Here is a 21,960-nt window from a genome sequence, read left to right as displayed (position 1 = left end):
TCTGGTTCAAACAACATTTTACTAACAGTAGCAATTCAGTTAATAATGCCTCAAAGTACCATTTTCTTGGGATAAAAAAGGTTAGATGAGACCACTAATCATATATTACCATACAACAAAGCTAGGAAGAGGTTTACTGGAGCACTGGTAATCTCACTGGTCACTATTTTCCCCAGTAATATTCTAACCTGGTCTCATCACCCCCTCTTTCAGGATGATTTTAATATTTAAACAGCTGTACATCTCACATGTATTCCAAAGAACTGCTTTTAATGCACGTTTTAGCTAGCTCATATCAATGGCTGAACGATTTATCTAAGCAATTGAGATGCAGCATGGATGTTACAGATTCATATTCTTAACCAGCTCTTGGTTTGTATGCATCAGAACTTTGATGGGTTGGATATTAGAGCACACCTGACATTTTCAGTTAGATCTAGATATTCTTACTGCGTATTACTGGAGCTGACAGGCTGAAATAATATTTCAGATTTCTTGATTAGATCTGAAAAGGTCAGATCATCTCATGGCAAACAATTCACTCTGTGTGTAGTTAAGTGGCACAGCAAATGGTTTTATTGCATATGCAAACATACATAATAAATTGAGGTTCACACTGGCTGTCAGCATCTACAAAATACCTAAGAAGTCAAAGGAACACAGACATCTAGACAAGTCCTTTGTGATTAGCTTGTCTTCTCAGCATGTTAAATACTGAGTTTCTGCAGTGTTGAAAGCCTGTCTCATAATATTCTGACTGTACCTTACCTCACACATTTGCCGTTCAACAGATGAGTGCAGACTGGATGACAGTTGCGCATCTATTGGAGCTGAGAATGCCACTTCTCCTGCTGATTTGATAATGAACCTCCTCAATGGGAATAACTGTATTCAAATGAGAGCTTGATGAGCATCTAGTATGCGGAATCTGGTGAGAGGTAGGTGTGTGATACTACAAAGAAGCAGCAACTGCAGAACCTGGGGTGTGCCCACTGTAATTTGGTGTGCACAGAAGGTGTACAGCTACCCTCACTGCTTCAAGTCAGCTGAAAGACATGGGACAAAGATCTGGGTCTCATTATAACCAGGCATGCCAGAGTAACAGCTAAGTATTTGATTTTAATTTATGAGGGAATCAGAATATGCTTATTGAGAATTACAGGAACATCCTGTCAAAAATACTCTGAGAAAGGGAAGAAAAACCATCAAGACAACTAAAGAAAATAATGCATGTGGTAGTCCATAAAAGCAGATGCTGAGACCTAAGACTAAAAGATGTTCCACCAGCTATGTCTAGTTTTTCAAGTCAGATGGGAGATAGGGATGATTTCACCTGTTGGTACATGACAAAGGTAAACTCGTCTATTGCAGTTTCTGATTTCACCTTGGACATCTATTTTGTGATCACTTGAGTGCTACTCAATTAAGTACCTCCTTTACTAGAATGCATTAATATGCCAAAGGTACTAATGCACACTTCAGCAGTTGGCAGGTGCATAGGAAGGAAATAAATTTGTAGAGAAGTCCAATATTATTGACGGTACAGGTTTAAAATTGGATGCTTAGTTGCATATTCAAACTCTTAAATAAGTGTCATAATTTTCATGCAGTGCCAAGTACTTCAAAAGTATCAGACAATTTAGTCACTTAAAACAATAAAGGCTTGCTGCCTAGCAGATGAGACACATCTTGTCTGATGTCACTGGTACAAGTCAGCAGGTATGAAAGCAGGTGTGATGTTTAATCTGTGTATCCAGTTTTGCTTTTTGAGGCAGCTTTGAAACTGCAGAATTCATACTTGCAAGCTATTTAAAAAGCTTATAGTGTTGTGACTCCTCTCCGGTGACACCGGTATTAGAAATTCTGCAGCATTCATCTTGAGTGGTTAACTCAGCAATACAGTTAAAAATGTTTATGCATCCCTTTCAAAGGAAAAAGAGGATTCATTGTGGCAGAGCTGGCAGGGATTAAAAATCCAAGGCTTCATGAAATAATAGTAATTTTAAAACCCCAGCAAACCTATTTGGCATGTTTGCTTAAAGCTTTTCTTAATTCTTTATCCTAGAAATGCTTCCTAGAACCATTTCAATTCTCTGCATGCCTAAGTATTGTAAGATTCACACAGAGCTGCCACTGGCACAGATGGAAATGATGGTAGAAGGAGAATAGAAGATTTGCACATTTGCAACAATTTTTGTCCCCTGTATTCAAGTCACCTAAACATGGAGAGGATCCAGCAAGTAGAAAGCAAGGCATCTTGCCTCTCCTCCTCATTAAAGGGTATTTACAACTAGAAGGAAGAATCTAAATTACTGCACATGATTATTTCACTACTAAGTCACAAGTTAGAAGCTACCTTAGCAGCATCATAAGCAGTCTATGAATGTCTCAGCCTTTTCTTCCCGTGGTTACATTCTGCAGGCAAAAATACCCCAGGGAGACTCATGGGTAGGAAGAGCATGAACATTTCTCATGCATGCTCTCTTATCTCACCTTTTGTTGCCCTTTGGAAGTCAAGGTTGGAGATGCTTTTCATCATGCACTAAGAAGGTAAGCAGGGATTCCTGAGGGCAGCCAGACCTGCAGTTCAGCACTATAAGTATAAGGCCCCCCTCCTTATTTGATGCTGATTAGTCAACCAGCCTTTGGGTGTTTGTAAGCATTTGGTAAGACTAACAAATTCCCCAACCTGGGGACATGGATCACACACCAAAACTCAGGATCTTATATTGAATACAAGGAGGTGGGGAGGATAAGTTAATATGAAGAGAAATAAACAAAAGGGGAAAACCAGGGCATTCCTCCTCTACTGTTTCTGTAAGACATGTCCAGGATAGCTAGTTGTAAGGACAGGTAGATTTAATTGTCTTATATTTGACAGATACAGAATTACTTATTTTTCCTTCTGGCCAAATGGAGTAAATGTTTGGACTGCACTTAAACAATGTCTTTAAATCAGATGTTTTATGCTCCCATACACAATCTATGAAGTGACATACAACAGTTCTGCCTTCTGCCACTAGAGAGAGGACAATCACTGTTCTTTTTTTTCAGAAGGGAGCCTTTGTGCAGGCTTCAGATGCTAACTAGAAACATCAAACTGACAATTTGCATGCAGTGCCAAACCGCTGCAGGTTAAAAGGAAACCTTCTAAATAAGCAAGATGCATACAGAAATCTTTCACAAGAGTGTCTGCAACTTTGATAGTTTACTTCCATATTGGGTACCACAGCAATGTCAAATGCAGATTTTTATCCACAAACTACTAGAAATAAGGATAGGCTTTTTTACCTCAAACCAAACAAAACATAACCCAAACCCCACCAAAACCAAACAAAACCAAAACTGAAAACCCCAAACCACAAAACTCTTCCCCACTATTTAGAAAATTGGATTTTCATGTTCAGAGAGAAAAATGCTGGAGAAAAAAATAAGATGAATGCCTACTAGTAGTGGATGAATCAGTCAACTATCAATTCAGACTAAAAGGATTCAAACTTAAGTAAGATTTCTATTAACACTGAGTAAAGATAAGAAAACCCCAAAATATCTTTCAGCTACATTTTTTAGAAATAAAAGATTCCTACTTAAGTGTCTGTGAAATTTCAAGGACCATGTTTAATGTACTGTGCAATAACCTCATCACTACTCTTAGCCTACTGCTTCTCTTTAACAGTCTCAAACACTTTATTAAAATCTAAGGGGGCATCGACCAACCAGCTCCAAAAGAGCATCTTCACTGAAGACTGACCTCTTACTCAATGTTTTAGTAGAAATCCTATTACAAGCTACACAGAAAAACCTCCTGACTCAGGCTTGAAATGGGTCAAGGTGCCCTGCTAGAGATTTCATTCAATAGAGAGCATGCCCATTCTGGGGTAAGAATTCAGACTGATGGATCTCCAATTAAGAAGCCATAAAGACTGAACAACGGACTAACCAGACCACTGACCAGATCCTTTACAAGTACAGCTAGTAACTTCTAGGTTTAATTTGCCTTACTTTCCTGCAGTAGATCCTGGCGACCAACTCCTGGAAGCTACAAAAGTATTAACAGACTACAATGGGATGACTACATGCCACATCAATACACCATGTTTCTGAAGTAGAATTACAATGGTGAAGAAACCAGCTTGAATTATATCATCATAAAATTATATCATCATAAAATCTATCTTCTAGGCACAGCAGTGGTTGATCATTAACAGGTCATTAAAATGTGTACAAAGCAGAAAGATTGGTCCTTGTCCCAGGGCACTTTCCACATTAAACGCTTTAAGGTTTGAAGGCTGCATTCAGGAGCACACTACTGCTTGCTGATGCCTGTGAATTCAACACCACTTGTGTTTTGCCTGAGGATCTGCACCCAGAGAGATATTTATGTAGGTTACTCTGCACTATGCATATATTAACTTATGCACCCTTGCTAACACAGTACTACCCATCATTTTATCTGCATAGCTGCAGCAGAAGGCATGGCCTCATCTTTGACCATACCATTGTAATAGCTGATGAAAGCACCTATATGCACAATACAGTGTGATGGGCCGACCTCAGATCAGTCAGGAGAAAGACGGGGAGCTGCTGCAGCTGACCAGGAACACACTAATTACTACTATTAGAAGCTCAATTGAGGCCAGAGTTTACTGTAAAAATAAAGAGGGGTGGTTCGAAACATCAGGGAAGACAAACAGCTTGTCCTGAAAAACACTTATTCACCTCTCCGGAAGGGCACCCGGTGAAACAGTTGGAATGCAATGGCCTCCACAGTGCTTAATCTCTAAACATGACCTCAATCCAAGGAGACTGCCTGGCCTCTTATCTGGCAATCATGAGGGATGTGAATAAAAGGAACACTGCTGCTCCCTTTTCCTTCCACTTCAGTAAGGCTTGGCTGTGGCAGGGATTACTCCCACCACCTAGCATTTCCCACAAAGAAACACCTTGCTATTGTGCAGCAGTGCTGATCATTTCAAATTCAGTCTCCACAGTTTCCTGACAGAGCTGGGAGAAGCTGCAGCAAACACCACACTATCATGGAGCTGGGAATTACTCACTTGAATTCCTGCTATGCTTTGCTCTTCAGCAGCAGAGAAAGGAAAATGTAAAGCAATGGTCTAGAAAATACAAACAAAAAATAACCTGCCTTTTCAGTTACTTTCTGAAGAATTTTTCACTTAATGATGCCTATGAATTTGAAAGAAGATGACTACATAGCAAAATAGCCACACAGAGATAACATGGCACAGGATACATATTTCCTCATTTCATAGTGGGTGATTTTTTTGCAGCCTCTAGAGGATTTTGCACAGGGAAACTTAAAAAGATTCAGTAGAAATACCTTTATATTAAAACTAGCCAATAAATTCCATACGCCAAACATTTTTTTCCTTTTCAAAAGCCTGGTCATATATCATCAAGATGAAACTACATGGTTAAATCATGTTGTAATTAACATTCAAATATTTCTGCATTTTGAAGTTCTTAGTAGAAGTTGTAGCTGATATCTCCAAGAAATAACCCTAGAAGTAGCATTCACGAGTTGGTCCTCTAAACAGTCCTGTTCCTGTACAGGCAGTAGAAAAGCAAAAATACATCCTATATAACCCATGTGAGATGCAGAGAGGTCATTCATGGAACTGAATCCCAAATCATCCATTTTATATGATTTCACTGATTTCAATGTTACAAGATCTTTATATGACAAAATCTGTGCAGATAGAAGAGCTCATATTAGTAAGGAACATCAACTACTCAGTAGAAGGACTTTAAAGGGCTTGCAGCACTTCTTTGCATCCATTTAAATTAAAAGAAAAAAAAAGGAAAACCATACTGGCAGGCTTTTTGAATTCTTATGTTGAGACTTGAAGCTGAGATTTGAACAAAGGGAGATGTTTCCTCACTCTAACAAAAATTTCTATGGATTAATTTTGTATCTATTTTCAAGACAGAAGGGGTCTCAGGAGTGCAGTTGCACTTAAACTGTGGGATAGGGAGGGTCTGACTCCATCCAGTTTAGGGGGGTTTCAGTGGCACTTATTGGTTGAGGCAGGTGACAAGCTTAACATGCTGTCTTTTGTTGGCACAAATGTAGCAACTGGTTCACAAATGTATGGGATTTTTCCTGACAAGGACCACAGGCTTTCAAGTTAAGTAGTAGAGGTGTATTTTTGGAGGTAAAAGCCATGGTATAGCCCTTGTGCTCTGAATAGGATTTCTCCTTTATAAAGCACACATAAACTGTGAATACACAGGTTTAATCTGATGCCTACACTGAATACATGTTCGTCTTTATATTTTTGGGAACTGCATTGTGGGGAAATTATTTCCCTGCACGGAAAAATTAGAAAGAAAAATTGTTAGCGTCAGGAATCTCTAACTGTCAGTAATCTCTTTTTAATTTTGATTTTATTATTTAAACTGGAAAAGCTGAGAAGTAGATTCTGAGTTCAAAATACTACTAAAACTACCATTGTTTCTTAATGGAACATGGTGGGGGGGTTAATTTCTTGTTCTAATAAACTCACATAAATGAAAAATGTTCTTCTACCTTGATCTTGCCTCTTCTATCTACGTACAAACTTTTTCCTTTGGAAGAAGTTTTATAGCACTCCATATTCCTTCTTCCTATCTTCATTGAAGGGATACAGTTCCTGAGGATAGAAAAATATCAGCTTCTCAATAAATGCCAATGACTTATGTCAGTTACTTTTAACACTTGGTGCATGTGTCCATGTGAAATTCACACATCCACAGAAGAAAGCTATTCTGCCATTGTACGCTAATGAGGTGAACTATTTGAAAAAGAGAATTCCTAACAACCATTACTTATGAATTATAATTTATTATTTATGTAGACCACATTGTTTAAATGCTGTCTGCATTCTTCAAGAGAACAATGCTCTATACAGCTGCTTTGCTAATAATGTCAGTGGCTCTTTGGTGCTATTTTTACATCTCCATCTTCCTGTTAGGCTGTGTAAATAGTGATGCCTATAATTAGCAGACACGCAGCATTGTTTCACAAATCTTAGTTGTTGCATTGAATAGAAAGCTAGAAGGATTATTACTTCTTTGGGAATAACTTCTATTTTGTCCTATACAGTCACACATAGTTGTAAAGCTAGATGAAAGAGGTGAAAATGAAAGAGGTTAACTGCTATGAAAGCCTAGTGATGCATTCTGCATCCCTTTAAACATGAGGATAATGTTAAATGCTCATTAAAAAATAAATCAGAATGTAAATATCTTTTCATTTCCATCTGAACATGACATAAACTGGTGCAATATAACAGAATTTTTTCTAGCTGTGAACAAAATCTTATGGCCACCAAAAGTTGGGAGAGTTCCCTTGTCTAACACACAAAGAAGATACGAGAAAATAAATCTGCATCTAGATCTGTGTTGCTGCCTGCCTAGAAGCTTATTGAACTGTTTCTATAAAAAGACTCAAATATGCAAGTTCAACTTCACAAAGACTGATTCACATGTTGTTGAAGTAATTCACTGAATTTTTTTTTCCTTCTCTGGCAAAATTGTTTTCTTTCCTGAATACATTCTGCATTAACACCATTGGAAAAACAAGATGCCTATCAATATTCAACACTGCATATTCTGGAGGCATTTGTGTTCACAGACTTCACAGCCAGAAGGACCATGTTGGCCATGTGGGCAATGGTATACAGATTTCAACCTACAACATGCTTTTTGGCAAGAGATGATGTCTTGGCATTGACACTGCACTAAGACTCATCTTGTCTCTAAATAAGCTGCCACAATGTCTAGTACTCTCATTGCTGAAAAACCTCAGCCCAGCTTCTCATCTGAATTTGTCTGAAGTCAGTTTCCATGTATGTTCTTTTCATAAGTCTCCATCTATCACTGATATATCAAAGATAACTTTGTACTAAGAGCCATATTTAAAATTGCTGACAAGACAAAAGTGAACAACAGATAATCAAATACTAACATAGCTTTTGACAACAAGCTATTCTTTTTTGCCCACTTTCCCCCTTCTTATTTTCTTTTCATGGTAGTAGTGGAAAGAGTTTATTTTGAAAGAACTGGAAATCCAGAATTATTAGGAGTTAATGATGGAACATGGCTCCTTATTCACAGACAGGTTTAGGGTACCAAAGCAACTTTAAGATAAAGGATCATATATAAGTGAAAATATTGATGTCAAAGGAAAAAATAATATAATTGGATAAGCATGTAAAAACCCACTGCAGATCAGTCATCCACATTTAGAGAAGTCTCTGTTACTGTGCTCCATACCTTTATTTTTAAGGTTCTGAACTAAAAAAGAGCCCACAAGCCTGAAGGGCTTCCCACAGCCTGCCTACTCTCTATAATAAATAGTCAAGTGGTGTATGCAGCATAAGAGAACAAAGTAGAAAGCTCTGTGGGATACCTGACACTTGAAATTCAAACTACCAAAGTCATAAATTAAGTATATGTGCCTGTGTGTGAGGCAGGATATAATTGTTCTCCAACTGCTTCAATGGGCCTTGTGTAAACAAAGAACAGAACAACTGGCTACAAATGTCAGCTTTCTAGTGCATGGGGAAAAAAAGTCTCAAATCAAAAACCCAGTACGTCAGAATCTGAAGACATTGGCATATTCAGATTAAAATAACTGAGCAGAAATGACTTAAAAGCTCTCCTTTTCTGCCAGAAGTTGCTGCTCTGTAAGGGTGACTGCATACAAAGCTGCTCCTGAATTAACACACTCTACTACCCAGTGTATCTGAGGTAAACAAATCACTAGTTTAAGGTATCACCATATGCTAAACTGTGAATAGCAGTGAACAGCAGGGCATGGGAATCTTTCAGCTGTCTGTGTTGAAGAGCTACCAGCCTGAAATCAGAACTCCTGTATTATGTCCTATAATACATAAACTCAGAAAAGTTAAGAAACAAGGAGAAACAATCTTTCTTCCCTGCTGTTCTCACTGCATGCATTTAGGCTTCACTGTCCCCACAATACAGCTAATAGATTTGGGGGTTTCAAGCACACTCAATTCCATTTCTCTCTCTAAATCTGATTTTCCAGTACAATTCACAGATGTCAGAACTGCTGCAAACTACAGGGATTACTATGGATTAGTGGCTATCCCATGCCTGAAAGAGAAGTGTTTGGAGCAACTACACCTCATAGTGGAAAGGTATTTCTCATCACATTTTCTCCAAGAATGTTAGACTGAAAACTGGTACAGCCCCCAGATACATCTAGCAAAGTGTAACCACACTCGTAGCACAGATTAGCATTTTGACCTAAAATTCAGGCAAATCTCTTCAGCATATAAAAATATTGGTCTAAGATTCAAGATCTGCATGCTCTCCACCCCATCCAACCTGCCTCCAACCCCTGCCTGGGTGAATCTGCAGACTGGGACACCTTCTCTGTCCTCAGGGCATGGTCTCATGCACAGGCATAGAGTACATGTCTAGAGAAGGACAAAGGTACCATACCATCAACCACTTGGGGAGGAGCAGGGAAGATAACTAGAGGGCAGGTACCCCATCAGCAGCCTTCAGCACTGCTTGCCAGCCAACTGCCTCTGCAGCACTGACGTCACAGATGATGGTTTAAGGCAAAGGGAACTGTGCCCAGGGGTCAGCTGGCAATACCAACATTAAAAAATGCAGCAACCAGCTTTGTTGAAAGCTATCTGCATCTGATCTGCAGTTTACTAGCAACAAGTGATACAGCATGCATGCAAAGTTATAAGGAAAAGAACTCTAGGTAAGGTAACAAAAGGCAAGGAGCTGAGGCTAAGCTCTCTGCAAGCAGTAGGCTCACTTCCCACTCAACTGGTTCTGAAAATTCCAAGCCTTTTCCTGCAATTCTGTTTATATTATACCATTCCCAGTATATACAACCAACTAAATTATATTTACTTAGCTAACTTCCACACCTTTTCCCCTTTCTCTTTCCCCGGATTTGGATCACAGCCTTCTTCTGCCCAGTATTTTCTTCCCTGGAATGACAATATGGCAGATACAACAAAGAGGTGCTACCACTCTTTGTTTAAATACTCTTTGTTGAGTATTTCAGCTATTTGCCTTCTGCTCAGAAGTTCCTGTTTTCCCACTGTGGGGGGAAGGGAAAGCTGTAAGCTTGTATAGTGATATGGTGACTTTTTGTTTAAAAAGTCTGTGTGCAGAGGTATTTAGTGCATGCCCTGCCCCCTGCCCCGCCCTTCCCTCCCCCTCCCCCAAGCATGATATTAGTAGTTTCAAATCAAAGAGGGAAAATTCTTTAAAGAACTACAAGAAAATAAGTCTGACTACAAAAGCAGTATTTTGCAGGAATTCCTCTCTTCAAGGTACCAACTATACTGTTGTTATGTTAAAATGCTCAAACCGGCATACACTGAGAACTTGTCCTACTATAACGAACTGTGCACAAACAGAGCAAGAAGAGGCAAGAAATGCAATCTCCTGCTGCTGATGGTGTTATGGATTTCAGCAAACAAAAACTAGTAGAAAGAAATTAGGCCACTGAAGGACATCACCAGCTGGGAGCTTCGCTAATTCACACAAAGGGTAAAGGAAGAACACAGCATGCATAGCAATTTGCCTCCGATACAGGAGATATGTTCTGTGATATGGCAGGAAAGCTACTGGGCACAGTCATTTGTTGGACTGGAGACGTGTTTAGACTGACATTTGTGATGTTGAGCTGTTTTGACACCTAGGATTTAATACTGTCATGAGGTTACAGAGATGTGGATGCGTCCTGTTTTTGCTGGGACAGAAACACAGTCCAGCCATGGGCTGCAGCCTGTCAGCTGTTAAGAGTCGGTCAGGGTAGCTGACCTGAGCTGACTACAGGTGCACCTCAGACTATAAATGTAATACTTGGTGTAAAGAGGGAAGTTTGCTGAGGAAGGGGGCCCCTGCCTGGGAGCCAGCTACTCCCTGGGCTCCTCCGAGCTGAGGTTCCTCCTATTTCTTCTCCTGGTCCTGAGGACTGCTTTCCTGTTTATTGTTACTGCCATAGGCTCGCTGGGCTGAGTACAGCTGTGTATGTTTTTTGTTTGTATTGGTATCAGTTTTGCTGCTTCATTAAATGCATTTTCATTTTAACCCTCGGGTCTCCTCTCCTGTTCCAGACCTTACTTCTCTGCTGGGGAGGGGTCACCAGGTGCAACAAAGAGACCAATGTTTTGTCACCAAACAAGGTATTTTCTTGTATTGTGGGATATGTGACTGTAGAGAGCTTTAAAGACACATGTGAATTAGACATATAGGTTATGAAAGGTCATGCCTGAGTAAGAGATCTGCACAGCTTCCCCATTTATCATCCATCATCTACTCTGTTCAATCCAAAAAATACTGTGCATATGAAATATAGGTAAAACAAACTGGTAGCACAACAGCACTTTTTAGGAATTAGGGGGGAATCTTGGTACTAAGTGGGTTAACTGTGCCTTTCTTTTTCCCCAAGTCGATTTTAGCACAGTAAGTCCACACAAAAAAAAAAAAAAAGGTAAAAAGTGTTAATTAGGCTCCTCTAATCTCAATCTATTTTGACAGTAAGCACTCTGCACAAGAGTATTGCAAAGGCCTTAAGAGAGGTGATCTCTTTCATTAGACTTATCCATGGAACTGGCAGAAGCAGCAAGTGGGACATAGACTTTTCTTTAGCACTGAGCAGATGAACAAAAGAGCCACCCCTTCACCAAAGGCTAACAAACGGAAAAGAAATTACTATCGGAAAGGAGCTGCGGATCTTTATGAGGCAAACAATGCAAGTGCTGATTAGTGTGTACAGCTTTAGTGGCAGGTAGGCTTTCATGTTCTTGTTATTTTGTCTGCGGGTATGCTGGGATGACTGAAGTCAATGGGAAATGTGTAACAGGTTTTAATAGCACCAAATTCTGTTTCATTATAACAATACTGTTTGCGTACATTAACTCTTAGTCAGATATTCCCATCAACTCACGTGCACTCTATTTGCACCTCTTCTTCAGGTCATCTTGTTTGTGTGCATGCCTACCTACTACTACAGAAACAGCAACACAATTGAAAATTATGTCCTTTTAAAATGCACTATTCCACCATTTCTTTAAAACAAGACCTAAATTTAAGGAGCATTTTAAAATAAAGTTCAACTCTTAAAGTGAAAATTGCATCAGATGTGGGTTGATTTGGGCTTTGAGGTGTGAGGGGTTTTTTCATGGTTTTTTTTGTGTGTGGTTTTGTTTGGGTTTTTTAAGGCTAGCATTCCACTGTTCAGCCTAGTGAGAAAGTGAAAAATTGGATGTAACCAAGCTTAGAGAATTCCATTTAATTTATTATTGTGCACTCTGTTTAACTAACATTTTCTAAGAGACCCCATCTCACCTTTAACACGTTATCCTGACTTGCTTGCTTCAGGCAAATATTTCCTAGATAATCCTCTGTTACTGCATAAAGAGAATGTCAAGTTCTTTGTACAGGTGTCTGGCCATATTTCACGAATGCCAAGTCTAGAAAGAAATCCCAAGTTTGAACAAGATGTTGAGAAACCTTATTCTCCTGGCTAAGATTCCTACCCTTTTTGCTGAGAAGATAAACAAGGAAAATTCTTTATATATACTGAATGTAGCAATGAAGATATAATTAGTAATATAAAAAAGTTACCATTATTCCAGTCTTGGTAAATTCCATAATTTAATTACAGTTCTACAGTCCTATGTGACATGTTGAAAATTGGCGTTACATCTTCAGATGGAGGTCGTAATTCAAACAGAAACCCATTTTTTAAAGAAAATAATTATTTTCTTCTTGCACACTGCCTTTTAAAGTTGAGTCTCATTAATACAAGAATCTACTTAAACCAGTAAAATAAGATTTGTGGTTTTCCAAAACTAAATATAGTCATTACTCAACGACAACTATCTTACTGTCCACTAGGAGTCTTACACAGCATCCAGACTATGACATTAGCCAAAATCCTGTGCGTTTCAAGAAGATCAAAACACACCAATACTATATTCATTTGTACTTTGCTATATCTTAGTAATACCACAGGGAAGCAGAAATATTTTCATCTTCAATGTCAACTGGCAATCCACAAGAGTAAATGTGTTCTAACTGTATTACACAGTCCAATGAACATGGCTTATGCACATGGCCAGGCTTGGAAATATAAATCAGAAAACCCAGCAGAGATCCTGCTTTCCCACATACTCTGAATTTCTCATACTGAAGAACTTTTCAGTCTTTTTCTAAAAATCTTTCACTGAGGTCATCATAAGATAGTGGTAAGTTAGACCAAAAAAGTGTGTCCAACCTGCTCTACGCCCATGTCTCAGCCAAAAGCATTTGTTTAAAAGGAAAGCACCTGCCATAATGCAAGAACCAAACATGTGACAATATTCAACAATAACCTTCTAAATCATTGTATCATTATTTCATAGTTTGTTCACCTACAGCTTTATGATACCATTAAAGATGGATGTTCCGTACCGAGCAGAGCTTGTTCTCTCAGCTGCCTTACACTTCCTTCTGGTCAGACCCTAAGTTTATATTCTTCTGTGTTGATTATCTGTGTCAAGCCTGAAGAAGAGAAGTCTGGATGAAGATCATGCAAAACAGGCCTGGAGCAACTCTCTCTGAGCCTTTAGGCAAAGAAGGCTGGAAGGAATGAAGGGGCAAAAAAACCCCCAACATGTACATAAACTGGAAAGATAAATCTTGTGACAGAGACAGAAGAGTGCACCAGAGAGACAGGCACAAGCATTTGTTGAAATACTTACCATTAATATGCAACAATGCCAGAAATAAAGTTCTTTACATATCTTAATTCTGGCATTAGCTAAGTATACATTATATATAGTCTGTAATTACATGACTACATACTTCCTTCCCCCTTCACCTGCATGCACCAACAGAAGGGATAGTCTTCTTCAGAACTAACGCCTTCTACTATTCTGTTTTCTTTGTGTTTACATGTGTGGCCAGGAGACTTGTTCCCTGCCTGCAACTCAGGGCACTGTGTGCATATGGGCTCTTAAAAAATGCTTTGTTAGATGAATTATCTCACAGGCCATTAGTAAACTATCCCATAATCTCTGTGAGATAAAGAGGTATGGTATCTCAATTTCACAGACAGTGCACTAAAATTATGGTCGAAAGTACTTCTTGCCAAATTTCACTAGAAAACTTTTTTCCCCCAGCACTTGCCATGGCACTGCATTTTGCCTCTTCAGAGCATAGCAATTACTGACTTTAACTACAACTGCAAATAATAATTTGTTTTGCATCTCACACCCAAAGCTGGGGATCCAGAAAACAAGAAGAAAAACAAGCACACTCAAAATGCCAGGCTTACTTTTCTTATCTAGCATCTGTAGCACAAGCAGAAGATAAAAATCAGATTTTCCAAGGAAGCAATTAGCCAGGGGGCCACCCTTTCTCTTTGAATAATCCTTTTCCTTACTCATGACATGCCTTCCTCCAGCAGTGTAGGCACGATATCCCAGTAACTCCCAGAAAAACTCTCTTGTGCAATGACTGTGACAGAAGTTTCTTGATAAAAATAACATGATCATGCAGGTTTTGACTGGATTCCACAGTCCTCTCATTTGAGGTCTTAACAACGTGTAATAAATCATTCCAAGGAGAAAGCAGGAATTGCAGTGTGGAAAGAGGTAAAAAAAAGAATATAGCGTGACGGGAGGGAAAAAACCAAAGACAAAACAACAATTACCAAGAAAAGGAACAGTCCCTGTATTCTTTTTAGGACAAAGCACAACATCAAGCATCTCCATTATTTGCTGTATCTGACAACATTTGTGTCTTCACAAGCAACTCAGTTCCTATGGTATAATTACCATGGGATGTGGGACTTCTGGAGGGGAGGAAAAAGAGCGTCTTCCATAGCTTCCATAATTATTTTCATTGGACCAACTGTCATACCTGGAAAAAGGCAGGTTTCAGGGATGCAATCCAAAACTCTTCTAAACTATTTCATTAATCTTTGTCATCAGACCACGATCGTTTTAGCCTCAGCACTCATCCTCTCGAGTCATGCACCCAGCCACAGCATCATGCTACAGATAAGCACCTGGAAGCTATACCTATTCTGTTAGGAGTAACAGGAGGACTGCACACTTCACCAACAGACAGACATAGGCTACTGAACACCAAAAAAAATATATTTGGAATTATCTTTGGGTTGAACATGAATTTTTGCAGGTAAAAAATAAAGAAACTGTTTTCTAGAACTCGGGAGGAGTGAGGGAGAAGACTTACTTTAAATAACTACCCAAGAACAAAGTTGATGTTTAAGTATGTCTTCAAAGCACTCTTCCCATGAAGAGCTAATGACATGTCTTAAATATTCCACTTAAACCTTGAGTTATTGAGAATATTTTGCATTTTTGGCCTTTTGTAAAACATCTACATCCACTTTCAGAGGCATTTTCCCCCTCTTACCAGATCAGTCCTAATACTGTTTTTATTCACGCTTGAAGCACATTTTAGCACCTTTTAAAGCTTCTGCTTTCTTTCATCCCCCAAACTGTTCTCTCTTGTTCAGGAGACCAAAGACCTTTAAGGAAACAGAACTTTGAACAGTTCTATGATCCTAGGGGAAGCTGGAAATCATATGGACGTGTGGATCTACTACACTAAGGACAGCTACACTAAGGTTAGCGGTGGAACAATAGCACTTAAATAGGGAGAAGAGAAACCTGACTTCAGTGACAGTATAGTCTGATCAAGAGCAAAGGAGAGAGCTTCGACTTTATATTGTGCTTTATCTTATTTATGCACAGGAAGATGAAGTTGCTGGATTGAATGACTTACTAGTACAGGATACTCAGTAAATCAAAGAGTATTGGTTTAAACCCATGTTTATATACACCCCCTCCTCTAGGCAAAGCATGTTTTGAACACATCAGAAGATACCTCAGTGTTGTTAGCTACATGCAGGCAGACATACTATGACTGGAGTAAAAAATATATTATATGAAGAAACAAAACAAAACACTGCCACCAAAAAAACCCAAAACCCTCAAACAAACAAATGCCATCAGGAAAAAAGCCTCCCTGACAGAAGAGAAAGTCTCCCTGCTACTCAAGTGAGAAAAAGGGCTTTATGAAACTCCCTCTGTGTTTCTGAGGACTACTCAAGAACTAGGGGTGCAGGAGGAGCATGGGATCTACATACAAAACTCTGAGCTGCAGTCAAAGTGGGCATAAGACTAAAAGTTTAAAAAGCTAAATGCAAGAAGAGCTTTAAGAAATTAAGTACAATTTTGTCTTTTAGCCTTTTCACAGTAGATGGTCCCACTGTATTACTTTTGTTGTCCTTAACACTTATATTATTTTATTGCTAACAATTAAAAACCTAAATATCTGTGTAAATTTTTGATGCATGTCTGAGAAAAGAATGGAAAAAGCTCGTTGAGCAAATATTTGGACATGGTCCACTTGTTCTGGTTTGGGTAATCTATTTTAAATCTGACATAAATTTCAACAACTATTTAGCGGCTTACCACTCTACTAAAATAAACAAATTCAGCAAGATTTCTTTTCTCAACTAGGCCTTCAAGGGTCTTACACTTCAAGAATAATGAAATAGTAATTTTATTAGTTAAAAAAAATATTGTCTAGAAATGTAATTTCAAACCAGAATTTTATGTGGTGACAATAATGTAAACTTCCTATCAGGCTTCTATTTCAAACACAGGTCTTATTCTGGGCATTTCACTCAAAGAACGATCTGCATAGAATAGCATGAAGAAAGGCAACTGTAATAGCGATTTACTAAGATTTACACCATCACAAGCTGTCACTTGCAGCAGCAAAACAAACTTCCAAACCTTTACAAGCTATGTAGTATGTGTTTTTATTAAGGACAAATAACCATCACAAGCCTTAAAATCAGTGGGGCAATTCTTAAGAGAAACTGTGTCTAGCAACATAGTGGGACGAAGCAAGAATCTGAAATAATCAATGCCATTCTGCTAGAAAGTAAATATTTTTATAACTATATATATAGCAACCATTGAACTCTCCACTTCTGCAAAGTGATTCATAATGCTTGACTTCAGAGGCTCATTTAAAGCTCTGAAAAGGTATCACTACTGGTCATTTTTCTTGGCCATAAAATTCTCAGGAAGACAAATACAGTCTTTCTGGGCCATCGTTATACAGAAAGGAAACACTCAAAAGACAGCTCTGGAAAGTGCTAAACTTGCCACTTTTGAAAACATAAATCCTCCTTGGTGTGTGCATGTGTGTCACTACAGTCATCTTCTTTAGGATATATATTTATTGCAGTGTCAACTCAGGCGATTGACACCTGAATTAAAGACTTTGTGTAACACCACTTACATCTTATATACTACTTTTCAACTTGGTGTCCCCTACAAAGATTTGTGTCCATATTCCAGGAATGTCGAAGTCATTCAGAGGTGTTAGCAGCCAACTAAGGCCAGTGAATTCAAGTCTCTCAAGACAGAAGCCCCTGCCCTGTTCAACAAGCATTGTTATGCAAGTAATCTGCATAAGCTTCCATACACCGAAGCCTTCATGTGAGTTTCCAAACGCTTCTTTCAGAAATCTAGTAGCATTTTCCGTTCTGCTCTTTGTACTGAAACAAACTGACTCCAGTTCTTTCCCAATAAGTGGCAAGAAACCTTGCATACTCCCTAGTCACAGAGACAGATGTAGAAAATGGAAATCTGTCAGCACCAGGTAATTCAGGCTGCCGTTCTGTGTTCATTCATACCATGTGTGTAATGCAAGACCAAACAGTATTACACAATTAAGCTGAGCCACATTTAGGTACACAACTCCACTGCTGCTGAATAACCAAAGTCAACCTTGTCCCAGATTTATGTTGGTTATAAAGCAGCTATGTAAAGGACAGATAATACCTGATCTACCATAAAACCTGTCAGCATAAAACTAAGTCGTTTTGAACAAACTGGAAACAGCAGACTGACTTAGCAACAGACCAGCGTTTTGCACCATTGCGAAGAATCTCTTGATAAGAGCCATTAAAGCTGAATTTACTGTGCCATTAAAACACAGCCTCCGTGCAAAAATAGGCTAGTTAACAGCACACTTGGAAATCCACCCAGCAGTTAATTTGTCTTCACAGCACCCTAACTAGGGAGGTAAGAGCAAAACCTAATCAAGATCCTGCAAAGGACAGAAGGCTTTGATTTACGTGGTAACTTTGGGCTTTCCTATCCTCTTTGGCTGAAAAATAGCACAATTTGCCCTTTGCAAAGTGGAGAGAGCTCAGCTTTCTAAGGCAGGAGTCAGAGGCTGCAGTACTCTTGCTGCATGCATGTCACTGGCTAACAGCAAGTAACAGCCAAATACTTAGCAGTCCCACAGTGAGAACTCTCAGAATAAGTACTGCTGTTGTTTTAACACTCCTAGCTTAGCTTTAACACAGTATCCTAATGAACGGGGGTCTGCAGTGATAGCAGATACTACTAAAAACAGTTCTCTTCCCTTATTCATCCCACAGATGTCTCCAGAGCAGGGGCAGGAGAAGCAAAAATACTCTCTTAGCACAGCTGCTGCCCTTTAGCGTTTGGCGCTTTGACTGAAAATCACAGAATGTTAGGGGCTGGAAGGGACCTCAAAAGATCATCTAGTCCAACCCCCCTGCCAGCACAGGATCACCTACACTAGATCACCCAGGAATGCATCCAGGTGATCTACCAGGCTGCAGACTCCTGAGACTGAAATACAGACACACAGGTGAGTTTGTCCCAATTACAGGTTTGCAAATTCTTAGTAGAAGGATTGTGCTGTGAACCTGGGGGATCAATACTGAGGATCAGAAATATACTGAAGAGTCAATTTATACAGGCAAGATACAGTTTTTTAGATACACAGGATGATCAGAACAGCAGGAACTGATTAATGGTACACAGCTCTATCACTGCTGAATATCCACAACCAATTTTGAAACAGACATCTTGTATAAAATCAGTCATGCTCCCTTAAAGCACATTTTCTCTCACCACACAGAACAAACAAAACTGATGAAAAAGGTTTAATCAAAACCCAATCAATGACAAACATATATATAGATACACACACACAAATCACCTCACTTATTTTAATAACTGGTTTTATTTTAGTTCTATATCAAGGTATTCACTAATGTTTTTCTTCTTTAATTTCACAGAACAGCTACTCTATCCCCTTTAAAATAAGGGGGATTAAGAACTGAAGTTTTTCTTCCAAGGCAATACTAGCATCTAGCAATAGTCTGTAAGACCTCCCTTACTGCGTTCAACTTAATACTAAAACTGTCCTCCATTCTCTCAAATATATCATCACAAACCAGTATAAGCCCAAGTACATTACAGACTCCTGTGAGCTCCTTTGAGTTGGCCTGGAGCTACACATCTTCACGCTGCTGATCAATAAAAATACATACATGGAAGCCTGCAGTGCAGACACAATTCTACACTAGTCTACAAAGTCATACTGCACTGAGGTTCTTTCCAAGGCTGTTCTCACTTAAGTACTTACGAAACTTAAACAAAGCTGGCTCTAAATGTCAATATTAAAGGACTCAAGTATGCAAAAATGGTGGCTGAAGAACCATAATTACTCCAGGAGGCAGGAATGGCTGATAGGAAACAAAGCACACCTGAAAAATCACCACCATTCTGTTTAGAAAAGAAAGCTGCATAAACACTATTACTGCTCAACGCAAACTAGAAAGCACACTTCCAACAACATATAAGCAAGAGGCTGTGCATGCCCTTTGGCCATGTAGCTCAATGTAAGTAAGTATTCAAAAAAGGCTGAATGCATGACATTCCAGAAGGGGCTGGGAAAAGCCTTGGGCACCTCTCTGACAATCTACACTAAGATCATGCTTCAGACAAAGTCCAAGAAGGTTCATATTCTGTTGTGATTGATAACTGAAAAATAACAGAAAAGACACTTTTCTTTCAAAAACTTACTACTTTATTCACAGATCTACCACAACCCTGACAGTGAAACATCTCCTGTATTTTACAACTAAAACCAGCCTACAATCGCCTAAGACTGCCAGAACTCCCAACCAAGCCAGCACACCAACTAGTATCAGGGGCTGACTTTACACTTCACCACACAGCAGCCATCCTCTCGCATGGCACTGTTCCCGACAGAAGTCCTATGCTGCACGTCTGCCCAAAGCTTTGCCTGGTTATTTTAACTTTGAAGTCAGCAAAACCAACAGTCATTCCACTTCTCCGGTGAAGCACAACGTTTTCAAGCCTTGAAAATTAATCTGGTCAGATAAATTAATCCTTGCTGCATCGTCGAAGCAAAAACATCACACAGGGAACTCAAAAAAATCAGTTGGGGCAACCGGCTGCTTAACTATTAAGAGCAAATTTAAAAGAAAAGCCAATTTTAAGCGGACATGCTTAACACACTTGAGAGCAAGCAGTTCTGCCTGCCACTACGACAAATGGCTGAACCCCACACCGCCCGGCCGCCTCTACCTTCCTTTGCACCTGAAAAAGTATCTGCAAAAAAAGAAAATCGTTGCCAAACCCAAAAGGTGTTAGTTGATATGCCGCTCTGCACAGGTGTATCCAGTCAGCAAAGCGTAAGAAAATAGTTTTTATCGCCCTACCGATGAAGGTAGTTGCCTAAATGATTCTCACATCGCTGTTATCAATGCTGCGCTGTAAAGCACGAAGCATTTACAGCCAATGTAGCTAAAGAAAAGCCTCCAAAAATCAGCTGCCAATCTGCCAAAACTCATTATTCCGCTACGAGAGCTGATGACACCACAGACACGGCGAGGGATTACAGATGTACGTGTCCCGTACTACTTTGGCATTTGCCGATAGTTTCCCGCAGGGCGGGAGGGTTCTCCCCAACCCCCGCCCTTGTTTCCACGCGTCCCTTCCCGCCGCTTCACCTGCGCCAGGCGAAGCCACATCAGGTGATGAGCCGAGGGGAGAGAGCCCCCCGGCACCCAAACCACAGCCAAACCTTTCCACCGCGTGGACTAAAACCCGGCTGAGCGCCCTGCGCCCGCCCTAAAGTCCCACTACCCCCAATCCTGGCTGGGCTCCGCCAAGGCCGCCGCCTGCCCGGGGTCACTCACGATCTCTGTCACCATGAGGAGCCCGGGCAGGGTCCGCAGGAACTCCCTATCGTAGGCGAGGGTGCTGGAGCTGGCCGACAGGTTGGCGGTGAAGGAGCTGCTGGTGGTGGTGACCGTGTGGGAGCGGGGGCGCGGCGGCTGCTCCTGAGGCGGCTGAACCGGCGGCTCCATCGTCAGCGCCGTGGGGCTGCCCCGCGCCTCCCGGGCCAGCGCCGAGCCCAGCAGCGGGGCGGAGACAGGGGAGGCTGCCCCCTCACCAGCGGCGGGAAAGGCGCCTCAGCGTACCGCTTTGTGTGGCCAAGGCACCACAGCTAGCCCCTCACTTCAGCGCCGCGGGGAGGGCGCTTAGGCCGGCCCCCGGCGGAGAGGCGGGTCAGGCGGGGCGCCGCCAGCCCGGGAGTCCTCCCGTAGCTGTCCCCGCGGCGGGCGACGGCATGCTTGTGGGGGCGCTCTGGGAGCCAGCCGCCGGGGCAGCCTGGCCCGCGGTTGGCGGTGCGGGGGATCCCCAGCTGGAGCGAAGGGTCGTCTGCGGGTCCCCTGAAACCATATCCTGACTGCCAGGACTTTGGTACGCTCAGAAGGCTTGGGGCCGTATCGGCTCCCAGCGTGGTCGAAGAGCCAAGCTGCTCTCTGGAAAAACCCCGCGGGCAACCACGCCACAGTTTCATAGGTGAGCACGGGTTGGGGAGGTCCAGCCCTAGCCACCTGCCATCGCCATCCATCTAGACTCCCGCCCCTGGCCCCGCGGGCAGCACACAGAGCAGACACACTGGCACGGCCCACTGCCTGCCATCGCTCGCAACCACCGCCAAGTGCCCCAGGCATCACAGACCTCTCCGAGATAAAAATCGGGAGTCAGATGGGATCTCCTT

General features: G+C 40.8%; 1 protein-coding gene across 1 annotated transcript in view; it reads right to left on the bottom strand.

Moving 5' to 3' along the window:
* The window catches only part of CMTM8 (CKLF like MARVEL transmembrane domain containing 8), a 30,088-nt gene extending 8,829 nt beyond the window's left edge, over positions 1-21,259 (bottom strand). The window contains exon 1 of the mRNA XM_054385060.1: positions 21,089-21,259. Within this exon, the coding sequence (XP_054241035.1) occupies positions 21,089-21,259 (171 nt within the window). The remainder of the gene's footprint in view (positions 1-21,088) is intronic.
* Positions 21,260-21,960: the final 701 nt, after the last annotated feature.

Source organism: Indicator indicator, chromosome 11 (genome assembly GCF_027791375.1).
Source record: "Indicator indicator isolate 239-I01 chromosome 11, UM_Iind_1.1, whole genome shotgun sequence".
Classification (NCBI taxonomy): Eukaryota; Metazoa; Chordata; class Aves; order Piciformes; family Indicatoridae; genus Indicator; species Indicator indicator.
Note: the sequence above shows the minus strand (reverse complement) of the source record. Positions and strands in the feature narration are given on the sequence as shown.